The 13,480-nt window shown below is 36.3% G+C and overlaps 1 protein-coding gene across 3 annotated transcripts in view; it reads right to left on the bottom strand.

The window, feature by feature from the left end:
• The window catches only part of LOC110827100 (NACHT and WD repeat domain-containing protein 2), a 33,184-nt gene extending 22,923 nt beyond the window's left edge, over positions 1–10,261 (bottom strand). Inside the window, exons 1-7 of one of the 3 annotated variants that reach the window (XM_087342811.1) lie at positions 9,835–10,261; positions 8,205–8,381; positions 4,002–4,306; positions 3,435–3,638; positions 2,602–2,769; positions 1,858–2,075; positions 1,088–1,219 (exon numbers count right to left, since the gene is read on the bottom strand). In XM_087342811.1, the coding sequence (XP_087198937.1) occupies positions 1,088–1,219; positions 1,858–2,075; positions 2,602–2,769; positions 3,435–3,638; positions 4,002–4,306; positions 8,205–8,272 (1,095 nt within the window). In that variant the 5' untranslated portion in view covers positions 8,273–8,381; positions 9,835–10,261. The other 2 variants (XM_087342809.1, XM_087342810.1) reach the window with 2 other exon arrangements.
• Positions 10,262–13,480: the final 3,219 nt, after the last annotated feature.

Raw genomic sequence — 13,480 nt, forward strand, 5'->3', positions numbered from 1 at the left:
CGATTCAGTATAATCTCAGATTTTGGAACCAGCAAGTCAAAAAAAATGTATTTTACTATTATTTATAACGTTATACAATGTATCTCATACTGATTCTTATACTAAATCGTAATTCTTACATCGCTGATTTTGAATAAAAATTATAAATATAGTCATCTCTGAAATTACGTATGTTTCGTTAACGCGAATTTGCTCCAATGAGATCGATGAATCGGTAAAAGTTGTTTGTGAAATACAAACTTTTGCATATGCGAGTTTGCTCTTATGCAATTTCATTCCTGGCGCTTTAAACTTTCAAAGCACTAATTTAATCTCTGCGGAGGTACCGGGGTTATTTTTACTACGCGATTTTCTATAGGTCGGCGTCTTACATGAATGCAACTATCGCATAACAGCAGAGCTGACTGTACACATCAATCACATGAAAGAATCACAGTCAATTGCGGGGACCAACGAATTGCCGATTGTAAGTGTATAAAACATATTTTTTAAATTCCCTTTAATTTATTTACGTTATTTCAGAGCTTTAAATGTAATGCCATCATATTACTCGTAAATGTTTGGGTGCTGGGAACGCATGACATTGACTTCCCATTGATTTACATTATAAAAGATTTTCGATTTACGCCGATTCGTCCAGGAACGCATCCCCGGCGTAAATCGAGGGTTACCTGTATTAATTTTGTGTTTCAAAAACAGACATTAAAAGAAATATATTTCAGTGTAGTCAAGGCACAATGAAAGTCATCATTTATAATTGTCTGAACTCTATTTAAAAGTTCATAGATCATATCTCATTTATTACACTTATATTGATGTTTCTCCTCTTCATCACAAACAGAAGTACAGCAAGTCAAACTCCTTCAGAAATAAACTGGTTCAAGAAGCTTTGTTGCCAAATAAATCTGACAGAAATTGACAACTAAAGTCAGAAACCAACAATTACAGTTGGTGACTACAAACTGAGACCTAAAGTTAGCAACAGTAATGAAAAACTCCATAATCAAGATCACAGTAGTATCAGAATATGTATATAATATTTCAAATCAGTTTGTATTTGAACTTGTAATAAAATCTGCACCCTCACTTGTTCCACTACAGTGGTGAGATAAGTATCCCTTAGTTCCTGTGGAAAAGCATTCACCATGACAGCAAGTGTTCGCTCTATTTCTGAACGCCATTCATTCAGTGCACTCTCCTTCTCCTCCGGAGAATTTTCCTACACAAAAAGAAAATTATGCACATTAAGGTATACATGCATGGGTGATCTAATATCTGGAATGTTTAGAATATCTTTGCTATAAACATGGGATTTCAGTCACATGCACTTGCAAGAAAATGTAAGATAATAATAACATTGAACTTTTCTTGAATCTTGATTCCCTTTTAATAGGTTCAAATATTAAACATTCAAGACACCAAAATTCTCATAACTCGCAATTCATTTACATTATTAACAACATCCTTCTGCAATGTAGTAACAGTGTGGAATAACTAACAAGTGAATCAAATGTCAATTGTGGTCTACTGTGTTGTGGCATTGAAAACTCTCACAGATGGTTACCAACATTTTGAAGGAATGCATTATCTTCTCACCCTAATGATGAACACAATATGTTCCTCTGAAACGTTGGTAAGCACCTACAAGATTATACAGCATCACAACCCAGAAGACCAAGATAGGCATCTTCACTGCCATGAGAAACTCTAATCTCCACAATAACCTGAATTGTATTGTTGGTATATAATGGACGTTCTGCAGTACTACTGTAAAGAGTTTAAAAGTACTGGAATAGTTTTGAATTCTTATTTTGGATTACCGATATTTTGATAAAGAACGTAAATGTTGTTCCAAACCTTAAATCCTGGAATGTGGCTGGCAATGGGCTGCAATCTATAGCAAGGTGGTTGGGCATGACCATCCAGTTTGTACCACTTTTGCAACAGTTCCTTATTGTCAGCATTACTAAGTGCCATTTCAAAATCTTGAATTTCAATAGTTTTAGGTAAAAGGGGTGTACCAAGAGAGTTACTTAAAAATAGCACTGGAATCACATATGCCACTTCCATTTGTCCTGCAAGCAAAACCAAATAATCACAGAGATGCACATGATTATAATGAATAGAGAATAGCATAAAATGAAATATTTGCTGCACTAGCATCCAATCATTATTACTGATTCGAATTTATAATTAACTTATTTCTATAGTATTTATTATGTGCCCAGTTTCTCTGATTATTTATGATTCAGCTTTCTTCAGTATATCAAAAATTAATGATTACTTTAGTTCTTACATTCCATTAACATTTACACGTATGTTCCTCTTGTTTTAGCATGAAACATAATAATAACTTCTGCATTTCGTAAATGTATTCTCTTTATGTTCTATTTATTATTCTCTTCCTGGGTATATTACTGCAAATATATATGAAAACTACATAATGGTAAAGCCTATACACAGGGTTTCTTATATTAAAATGTTTATCATGTTTAGGAAACATAATGAAATTGTCTATACTAACATTCCAATTTAATTTATTATTATAGTACAATACACACACACACATGCGTAACATATATATCCTCTAAGTTTACTTACGTGCCAGTTCTCCAAGACACAGTTCAGGGAACTCATGATCTTGCTGCTTCTCTAGACCAGTTTTCCAATGTAAGTCAACAATATGAAGCTCATAACCTTGTCTGCGGCAGTAGTCTCGAAATGTTGGGTACACAGCATTGTGAAGCATTCCCTTTTCAATGCAACAATCTGCAGTACCAGTATTGCATAAATAAGTTAGGGGATGTATACATAAAATATTATTTTTCAGACATTTACTTTATTATAGCCTCTACAGTTTCAATTAGTGAATACTCTCATATATGTAGCAACAGTAGTTATGGGATACTGCTTGTTCCACTAAATCATAAACTTTCAAATTTATGAATGCTGCCAGTGACATCAGAGTTGTCTTGTGTTAGTGACTGTTGTTTTTGGCAAGTGTCATACATGACTAAATGTATTGTTGATTTAAAAACATTACTGTATCCTGATAATACAATGTCACAACAGACAAACAAAATTAAGGAAGAATCGAATTGTTGGACTTCCAAAAAGCAAAGAATGTGAAGTAAAAAGAAGACTGAAAAACAGTATGGCCATGAACATTTCACAAGATACATTCTCTGCCATTTCTTCTGTAAGAGCAGGCAACCATTCACTATAAGTAACAAAGTAAACACAAAACTGGCTTTCATATAAATCATAATTTCTTATAGCATCTCTGCATAAAAGGGAAGCATTTAAATGTTCTTCCTGGAATTTGTTTGATGAAATACAAGAACACGGATAAGAAAGAACATCTGTGACAAACTGACCATTTCCGGTTGAATTTGTTGTATCTGTAATAAATTACTACCTATGTGTTACCTTACCCTGTGAATCAGCAGCACAGACATAGATGACAATTTTGCGAGTCTTGGTGGTAGTCCGAGCAGATGCAACACGTCCCATTAATAAGTTCTGCAGATTCTCTGGTAATTGTTGCACTTCTTGTGGAAGTGATGTCTCACACTTATCAAAATCCCGTGGACTTTGTACTGACGTACCAGGAGGAGATGAGAGAGACATAGAATCAGCTGCAAGCAACAGTAACATCACATAAGACTGGTTCACACAGAATCAACAGCAGACTTTTTGTTACGTGTCATAAGCATGATTAACATTAAATAAAATGCAAGCAATAGGAACATAACATATGCACAGATTAATTTAATGTCTAGTAAAGTGTCCTCAAAAGACAATAATGATTAAACTATAAAAATGTGTAATTTGATTATGCATGTTTCAGCTATGGATACTTCATGCACAAATGTTTACCTCTGGAGCATTAAATGTGTATTATATTCATTATGTTTTAACACTCCTTAGGTAAACAAATTAAAGTAAACCATACTTCAAAACCAGCCTGTGTTCATCATTTCGGAGAAATGCCTTCTCACCTGATATACTGGAGGTAGCAATATTTCTCACTTTAGTCAGTCCATCTTTCGTGGGTTTTCTCTCAAAAGCCACAGCTGAAGGAGTGGCCACACTCTCCACCTGAACTCCACCTCCTCCATTATTGCCACGCAACTGCTGCTGCACTGCAGCAACAACAGTGGAGGCCTCCAGAATGACCCCAGAATGTGGCTGTTGTGGTAGACTTGTACTGTGATTGCCATGTTGTTGCTGCTTCTTGGACTTTCTATCAGCTTCCTGTTGTTGCTGAGAGGATTTCTTGCCTGATACCTGATAGCTGGGAGACCTACAGCAAGCAGTAGATCTGCACATGTTTATTTTAGCTGTCTGTCATTTTATTTATTAGTTAATAAATATAAAATAAATTACAAGAACGAATAATACAGATACAGATTGTGAAGAGAAGAAGTTATACTGAGAGTCACATGAATCATGGCTACAATTTTGTAGCCTGCCACTGCATTAACAGCTATCATGGACCCATCAATTAATAAAGGGCAATTTAAATGGTGTTCATATTGAAATAGTGATCACTTTATTTGTAAACCCAACAAATACTTAAACTTTGTGTCAAACTACAACGATTCTTACTTCCAAATTTCATGTTCCTATTTCTGTTTTACATGAAGAATTTAAGAAAATTGCTGTCTTCTGGGTTGTAGCACTGCACAGTCTTCCAGAAATTTACCAACATTTCAAAAGTGCTTACTGCCTCCATGCTCATCACCCCTACCTTCTTCACAAGCTGATAGTATGCTCAGTTAGGGAAACAACCTCAAATCACACAAAAAATCTCTGTCTTTTATGGAATGTGAAGTTTCATTGCTGTGTTCAAAAAAGCCCACTAGGTATGAGGCCCTGTGAAACATTTGATAAAACGCTGTTCTTTAATAGGAACTTACTAGCCCCTACCCAAGCTCCACCTGGAGGATTGCACTCAGTCGGATATTCACAACTGCTTATTTGATAAATCATAGCTACCCTCCATATCTACAGGCCTTGGCCTTTATCTGCAAATTGAAGATGCGCCATGCAATATTATGGAGATAGCAGAAAGTAATACAAAGGAATACAATTAATGAAGAAAGGTTTAAATTTGGCTAAAATATCAACTAGGGTACATGTCATTATTTTCTTCAGGTTAGATTACTTAAATGGGTGAGTTACTTTAAGTATGCGGTGGGCTGAACGTTGCGGCGATAGTGAGAAAAGAGAAGTCAGCATCCTAATCTACATTTTACAATTTTAACTTTTCTTTTCTAAATTCTTTAAAATGGAAAATATATTAATAGTCACTTCATAAAGAACGCCTTATTTATGTCTGAAAGCTTTACACTATTTTACGTATCCCCTTTAACCCATAGCGCTATCCCTTTTGTTTTTCTCGTGGTCGAACAACCGACGTCATCGGAATGATGTGATGACGCAGACCGCGCGGATCTCTTTTCCCCCTTCGCCCCTGTAACCACTTGCGCTCTTCACCGGGGGCTAGGGTATTGACAAGTTCTCGCGAAAATAACAGAATTTTAAAAGAACGCGTTGTATAGAAATGCGTAGGCTTATCAAAGCAGAAAGTAAATATGGACCCGTGACTGAACTCGAAAACAGCATATGCTTTAAAGATGAAGGACGACAGCAGATATTTGTGGTCACATTCGAGTAATGACTACCGCTATTGACTTCAGAGTCTTAACTGTCCTCTTTTCCACAAAAAAAAACGCTAAAGATTAAAATATTATGAACTATAATTTTATCTGATATTTTATGCGGGTGGGAAACTTGGTCTCCTACTCTTCAGGAAGAACGCAGACTGAGGGTGTGTGCGGACGAAGTACTGAGAAACAGTTCTGTCATAACAAAAACAAAACTCAGAAAGCTGAATAAAAGTACAGAGTGAGAAGCTTCATAACTTTTACGCTGCACTGAATATTGTTAAGCTGATAAATTCAAGAATGACATTGGCGGGAAACGTGAGACATGAGTAAAGTCGTAGTCGGAAAACCTGACGGGAAGAGACAACTTGAGACATCTCGACGTAGATCAGTGTATAATATTAAACTGCATCTCAGATAAATATTGGGTGAGGGTGTAAACTTGGTTCAACTGACTCAGCGTAAGGTCATGACCTACTTGAAGCATTAGTATTCTTTGATTCGCTCAGATAAACTAAGAAACCACAACGTAGGACGAGTTATGAACCAGGAATATCTGAAATCACGGGGTTTCGCTTTGGAGATGATAAAATTATTCGATCTGATTAATTTCCAAACGCAACACGGTCCTGGGTCTCAGTTGATTTAATGATGCTTTCTTAACTGTAGAGATTGGCGAATGATCGTTCTGGAGAAATGGAAAGAAAGTAATCATCGCAAATTATTAAAATGCTATCGCAACATACGGCTAGGCAGATCTAGTAGTTAAAGAAGGGAGAAAGAAAGTAAAAGCCGGTCTCCTGACCGATCTTACAACATACCATATATGAGGAACAGCGACATCTGATCAGCACATAAAGAAAATTAGTGTACAAATATGGAAAATTATCTCGAAATATTCATCATCATCATCACCACCACTGCTTTGGCTGCACTATTCCATGGTAATGAAATTGTTGTGATTATAATATCTTGGGAGAAGTGCCAAAATTTATATTATCGATATCGTTTAAGTTAAGTTTCTAATATTCTGTTTAATGTGCTGAAACAGCTAAACGCAAAAGCAATCTTTAATTCTTCTTCAGCGTTGCCCAACTGTGCGCTTCGCTGAGGAGCGCCGTGCTCCTTCGGCATCTTCTTCGACAGATCCAAGATGCGGGTTCGTCTACCTGATCTGTGCAGGCGTATTTCGGAGCAGATGCGAGAAGAGTCCTTTATTTTAGAGATTGTTCGTCAACTATCAAATGCATCCTAACTTACTTAACGTTACAATATTATAAAATATTGTATTTTACACAAGAACATGCAATTTGTTAGAAAGGTTGAGTGATACAGACGATCCTAAGTGCATTCTATGGGAACATTAGAATGTTGTTTCAAGGTAAATAGTAACGACAGAAAATTAGAATTAGAATTCGGAGTGCACAGAATATGCAAACGCGTTCTTTACTATTCTGATGTTGATGTTCCTTTATCAGATACAAAAATCTATTGCTGATAGCTAATCAAGAGTGGAGATGGCACACAGCTTAAAGAACATGTTTTTATGTCACTGACTATTACCAAAGCAAGAAGGACGAGAAGAGCGTGACATGTAGCATGCACGGATCGATGCGAAACGAGTACAAAATGTTAGCTGAAAAACGTGTAAGTTGTCATTTCAGGAACTTTGTCGAATTTAGAGGATAATATTAAACTTTATATTACAGAAATATCGTTAGAGCATATTAATTGAATTATTCTTCATTAGAACAAGGTCCAGCAGTGCGCTCTATTTATCACAATAATGTACCACTGGATTCCATAAAATGCAGAGAATTACTTTACCAGCTAAGCGACTGTCAGCTTTTAAAGAAAGTGTGTGTAGTCCATCTAATAATTTATATTCCTATAAATAACATCGATAGATTCTGTGAATAAAACTTGAAGATTTTAATTGAATGTTTGTTCTGTATAATGTACCCATTGTACTATGCGAAATGTGATCAAGATCGATTTGAATTATATTCAAAAAGGGGCTATAGCTGACCGGTATGGGCACGTCCATGTCACATTTAACAGATATTCATCAATTTTGGGGAGGATGAATCAAGAGGACTAAGCGAATTTGCTTGGAAAGGGAGTAAGCCGGCGTAGCTGTCAGTAGTGACTAACTACGAGCTGGACTACCGGGGTTCGATCCCAGACGAAGGCAGAGGATGTTTCCTCTAGCATCTGCGTCCAGACCGGTTCTGGAGCCAACCCAGCCTCCTATCCAATGGGTACCGGGGTCCTTTCCCGGGGGTAAAGCCGGCCGGGGCGTGACGCTGACCACTCACCCCCATCTAGTGCCGAGGTCAAGGAAGATAGGAGCTATACCTCCACTCCCCCCAAGTGCCTACATGGCGTATAGTGGGACAGCTTTACCTTTTACTTACTTTACTTGGAAAGGAAAGATCTGATAACGCTGATTAATATTTTTGTCAAAATGTATGTAGTGTTTGTAAAGAGATTTTTCAGAACACCTCCAGAAACAAATGTCTACGTACTTACTCTTCTGATCTTGTAGAAACGCTGTCTTTGTCCTTATGAGCTTGCCCCGAAGAGCAACTACTGCCCATGTTGACGAATTCAATTGGATATTTGGTTAACACATCTTCTATCAATTATATTTCACTTTGCTTGAATTCTATCGCTCACATTTCTTATCCGAAACGTCGAAAATTTCGTCTGCAATAAAAGTTTCCAAGCTAATTATAATGTTAAACATCCGTGATGTTACATTATTTATTAATATTTCGATCAGGTTTACTCACAGGAGGAAGTAAGTAACATTTAGATCGTGGTGAATCTCTTATTTGTTTCACGTTCTGTCTTTATATCAACTTACGGTTATTTTTCGGGCTGTTAACAACAGTTTTAGCTAATACCGGGCCAATATGAAAAATACTCTATCAAAATGAACAGTAGCTAACGAAAAACTCACCAAAGTTTTTTAAGACTTTTATACGAAAACATTAGCTACATTCCAATATTTATTTGTAAGGTCAAGGTTTCATTGTAAATACAGTCCAGTTTCAAAACATTTGCCAATGTCCGTTTACGTGGTCCTTTATAAGTTTATGTACACTAGGACAAACAATTGGAGGATGTTTTTAATACAGTGCGTGTTTAATAGGTCTATTGTACCACAATCTTACTTATGGTGTCACGTTTTAGTTTAGTGTTACGGTTTTACAGATAATGTGCCAAATTAAAATTATCTTGTATTATGAATTAGACTGGAAAATCCTTAAGAACAACTTAGACATTCTTGAGGCTTGCAAACATAATATTTTATTTTCTATATTGGTATTATTCGTGATTTTAATATTAAGCCATTTAAATTGTTGTTTCTAACTAAGAATTTTGCTGCTGCAAATATATAAGAAACCTCTTTAAGTTCTTCATAGTTTCCTCTGTCTTCAAATAAATGATGTGACTATTACCAAAATGTAATTTTTACAATACTATCATGCATTACCAAGATAATATTTGGAACCAATATGGAACTTGTAAGCCAAGTTCAACGACATTTTATTATAAACAACAATGTTGTTTGTAAGGTTCTATCGGTAATCAACGTGATTTATGGAGGTCCTAAGTTTCGTATGCACACAACTGATGTAAGATTTGAGGTTTACACAGCGGTGAGTATGAAGATTTCTGTCTTCTGGGTTGTTGCGCTGTATAGTCTGGACGATGTTTACCGACGTTTCTGAGGTCATACTGCCTCCGTCATCAGGACGATCGACCAGACTAAACAGCGCAACAACCCAGAAGACAGAAATCTTCACACAATTGATCATTCACCCAGGCCATGGCCTTACTCAAATCTCAGGATCAAGCTCACGCACTCCACAATAATAAAAAATACGGAAAGCCTAAATCTGCTGTTGTTGTGTCATGCGGTTGGCCCAAATTAAAATGAATTACCAACAGAATATTTCTTTACTAACAACTTAACGAAAAGCAAGCCACTTAGAAAACAAACTTTTTACTGGCAAAATAACTTACATTGCTACTTATATCAGAAAATTGCATATTTCGAATAGAGTTTCGCATTCGAAGAAGCCTTGAAACCCGACTTTCACAAGACAGTAGTTAGCACAAAGTGACCTTATTTGACCATAAATGACCTTACATCCACACGCGCGCGTAGTATTGGCAGCCATCTTTACATCTTGCCGGCTGACTGCTTCTTTTCGGAACACTTCAAGACATTGAGACGAGAAATTGTCCATTGTTCATCCATAATTGTAAAATTTGAATGAAACGTTGTTCACACAGCTCTTCTCATTCCATCCGATCACTTATCAAGTTATTTTCAAAAACAACAGAACTCACGGCACTTGTAGCTGGTAGTATGTTAAGTATTAAAAAATACACAAAACACCTCTCCACTTTGGACTATACCAATCAATGGGGGAGTAAAACGGTGTTGATACTAAATTTGGAAACTAGAATGAAAATATTCCTGTTTTCTTTTCTCTTTAATTTTTATCACTCAAGAACCGCGAGTGAACACGAGCGAACGTAGTACCTCCTCGCGCTCATTTCCCGAGCTAAAAATGAACTCGCCCCGAATACGCGACCACAAGCCAGCTACGTCAGGGCAGCTAATACACTGCGCCGTATTTTGAGCAATTTTATTTTGGACTAGACCATCACTCGCAAGAGCAACAGACTGATACTATCACAGCCATAAGTTATCTGCTTAACCATCCTCTAGGATAACAAATTTACGTAATTTTGTGCATAACTAATGCAATTTTATTAAGAAATTCACTTTCTATAGTGACATTTTCTTTTGCAATGTTGGCTACATTACAGTTCCTGGACTTGTAAAATAATCGATGGTGTCTGTCATATGGCAATCAGAAATACGCAGGCGCTATGGATGCTGCTATTAAATGAGTAGCAAGAATCCCATGTATCTAACCCACGATCCACATAGGGGAAATGTCTGGGACTTCGCACACAACTTAAACTTCTATGGTTGTGTAGATAACTCTTTCTTCCAGGCAGCAAACTTCTTGAATTGACATGGTTTTCATTTCTTAACTGTTCATGGATGTGAATATCATTCCTCACGTCAATAACCCACTAACAATTGCAGACGTCCAGCCATTGTATTGACTTCATCTATAAGTCTATTTAAAGCCCTAAACACTTCTGGACGAAACCGATATACAGTATTCATTTCTTGGGTCAACAAGTGTGGTATGCCCACAAGAAAGTTTTCTGATCATTTCGAAGTATCTGAACGTCAGTTCAAAGAAGATGTTTCGAGGAAATGTTTTAGAGGAAGCACTTCGAGAAGACAAAACAAAGAGCACGTCTGTACCTTAAGAAAGATATTGTAATTTGCTACCCTCAACTTCCTTTTCGTAAACTCAAATGGTTAAAGAATTTGGCCTACTTATTGAAACAAAACTTCGGTCCAATATTACGCATGAAAATAAACCGAACTCTTAACAATCCGTAAAGACTCACACTGCTGTTTTTGCCTTCGCCTTGTTCCCACTATTCACATATTTCACGCCTTCAGTGCGGTAGCCAGTAATTATGAAGTCTTAGATCGCTCAAACTTGGAATCTCAGGTTCAAATCCAGCACAGGGCATTAATTTTTCCCCTCCCCCTTTTTCTCTGTCTCGTGGTGTTAAAAAAGTCTAGCGATGGTTTGAACTGACCTACCCACCGATTTCGAAAGCGTCAACAATATCACTGGTCCGAAATGGTAGTAGTTTTAAATTTATAATTAGAAAGGGACCATCAGTTCTTACGCCTATTAATTAGATTCTGTGAGTATAATAACGCAGGATTTTAATGGAAGCGGCCGTTTAATTTACCTCGTAATAACTCATGATCCAGCATAGCTGTCTTACAGGTCCATCTCAGCGTTTCCTCAAACGACACAAAAGACCGTAATTTTATCATTTGAAACACAAATATTCAGACTGGTCCGACAATTAACTACTCACATTTCACTGCAAAAAACATTCGGCTGTGAATAACGTCTGTATTTAAAGCTTATACTTGATTAAATTGCGTCATATGTAAAGTTTCTGGAGTATCTAATGAGAAATCTCAGGATGGTATCAATGATGACTTAAACAGAATGTGAAATTAAGATACTGCGGACAATTTATAGATACATTACTGGTATAAGCATTCGAATCAAGGAGCTCAGGAAAAAGAAGGAAACAATCCATGAGAATAGCAAATTTTCTGACAGAGATTTAAACCAGATCGTTTTCCGCAAAGTAATGTCAATTCTCTAAAGCCGAGTAAATATTACATTATATAAGAATGAAAAATTAATTATGGTGATTAACATCCCTGATTAATACTCAAAATGCCTCCTTTAGAGTCTCGAAAGTAAATCATACTATTATGACTGAGGCGTCCGTGGCTTACCTCAGTCCTAAGAATGCTAGAGCAATAAACTGAAAAAGGTCTAAGTTAACGACCGCTTACCTCGTCATCCCTTAACGGTATAGGCAGATGATGTCTGCAGTTTAAGCAGCATTGTTAAATAACTTAACAAGCAGTCAAGAATACGTTATGAGTTAGCTGAAGTCCGATCAAACTCATCCAGCGTTCTGATACGTTAACTGAATTCAGGTACTGAAGAAATGTGTAGTGGCTATAAGCTCAAGTCTGTCCACACTTAAGCGGATCAGAAACTTAAAAACTGAAAGCAAGGAATATAACAAACAAAATGATTACCCAGCATTTGTCACTTTTTATGTCGGTCGCTTACTTTGACAATATAGAACTTCTGTCGTGACATCACAGACTTTCTTTTTTTAAATTTCATATTCGTGATTGATTCTTTGCTTACCAACTCACACTTTGCTGTCCTTACATAGGATACCGTAGTACTGCTAATTGCAGGTTTTCGAAGCCTCGAGTAAGTTGAGAAATGATAATGAATAGTAACTGAAGAAGGGTTTAAAAGGAAACAATCGAAACCTGCTTAAAGTTATTATGAACAGACAATTTCCAGTATCTGCTAAAAGAATTTTTATAAAATCGGAACAATGGCATTTATATAATATTAAATAACATTCTTACCCCCTCTCGTTATGAACAATCAAATAAAGCACACACTGTTTTATATTGCTAAATTTTTCATAATTATTCACATGTTGAAAGCGAATCCAATAATAATTATACAGCTGTGTAATGGGAAGAAACATATTATATACAAAAAATATAGGAAACAATACAAATGAACCAGCTGTTATTTGACAATTAATAAAAATAAATATTATGTCTGCTGAGAATACCAATGTTAGTTAATACTCACCTTTATTAAATACGTCTTTAATTATACTTAACAAAAAAAATTTATAAATGCCTTATTAATTTGTAAACTTTAAAACAAGCTATCGTTGAAGAGAAGCCTCTCTTTGAAGACTCACTATAAAAGTCGTCGTTCTACAAAGCTATCATTATAGGCGAATGAAAACCACAGCTTTTTTCCTAAATCATTATGAAGACAAGGGGTAGGTTAATTTGGATGCGGGATCAGGCCATTGTAAGACTTTTGCATACACAGGATAACACACGGAAAAGAGCAACACAATTGTACAGCAAGGCAAGACAAATTGCACAAAGGAATGTTACACGTCTAAAAGGAAGTACTTTGGCCCGTGTATGACAAAAGCACCGCAAATTCAGGGATATGAAGGATCTTTAATTTAAGGCCAAGAAATAAAAGCTGTTGAATTTATAACGTGCCATGCACAGCATCTCCTTTTCAAAAAATCGTTTATGTGGA

Source organism: Zootermopsis nevadensis, unplaced genomic scaffold (genome assembly GCF_977971745.1).
Source record: "Zootermopsis nevadensis isolate Lab colony 2312 unplaced genomic scaffold, Znev_1.0 Znev_ptg000004l, whole genome shotgun sequence".
NCBI lineage: Eukaryota > Metazoa > Arthropoda > Insecta > Blattodea > Termopsidae > Zootermopsis > Zootermopsis nevadensis.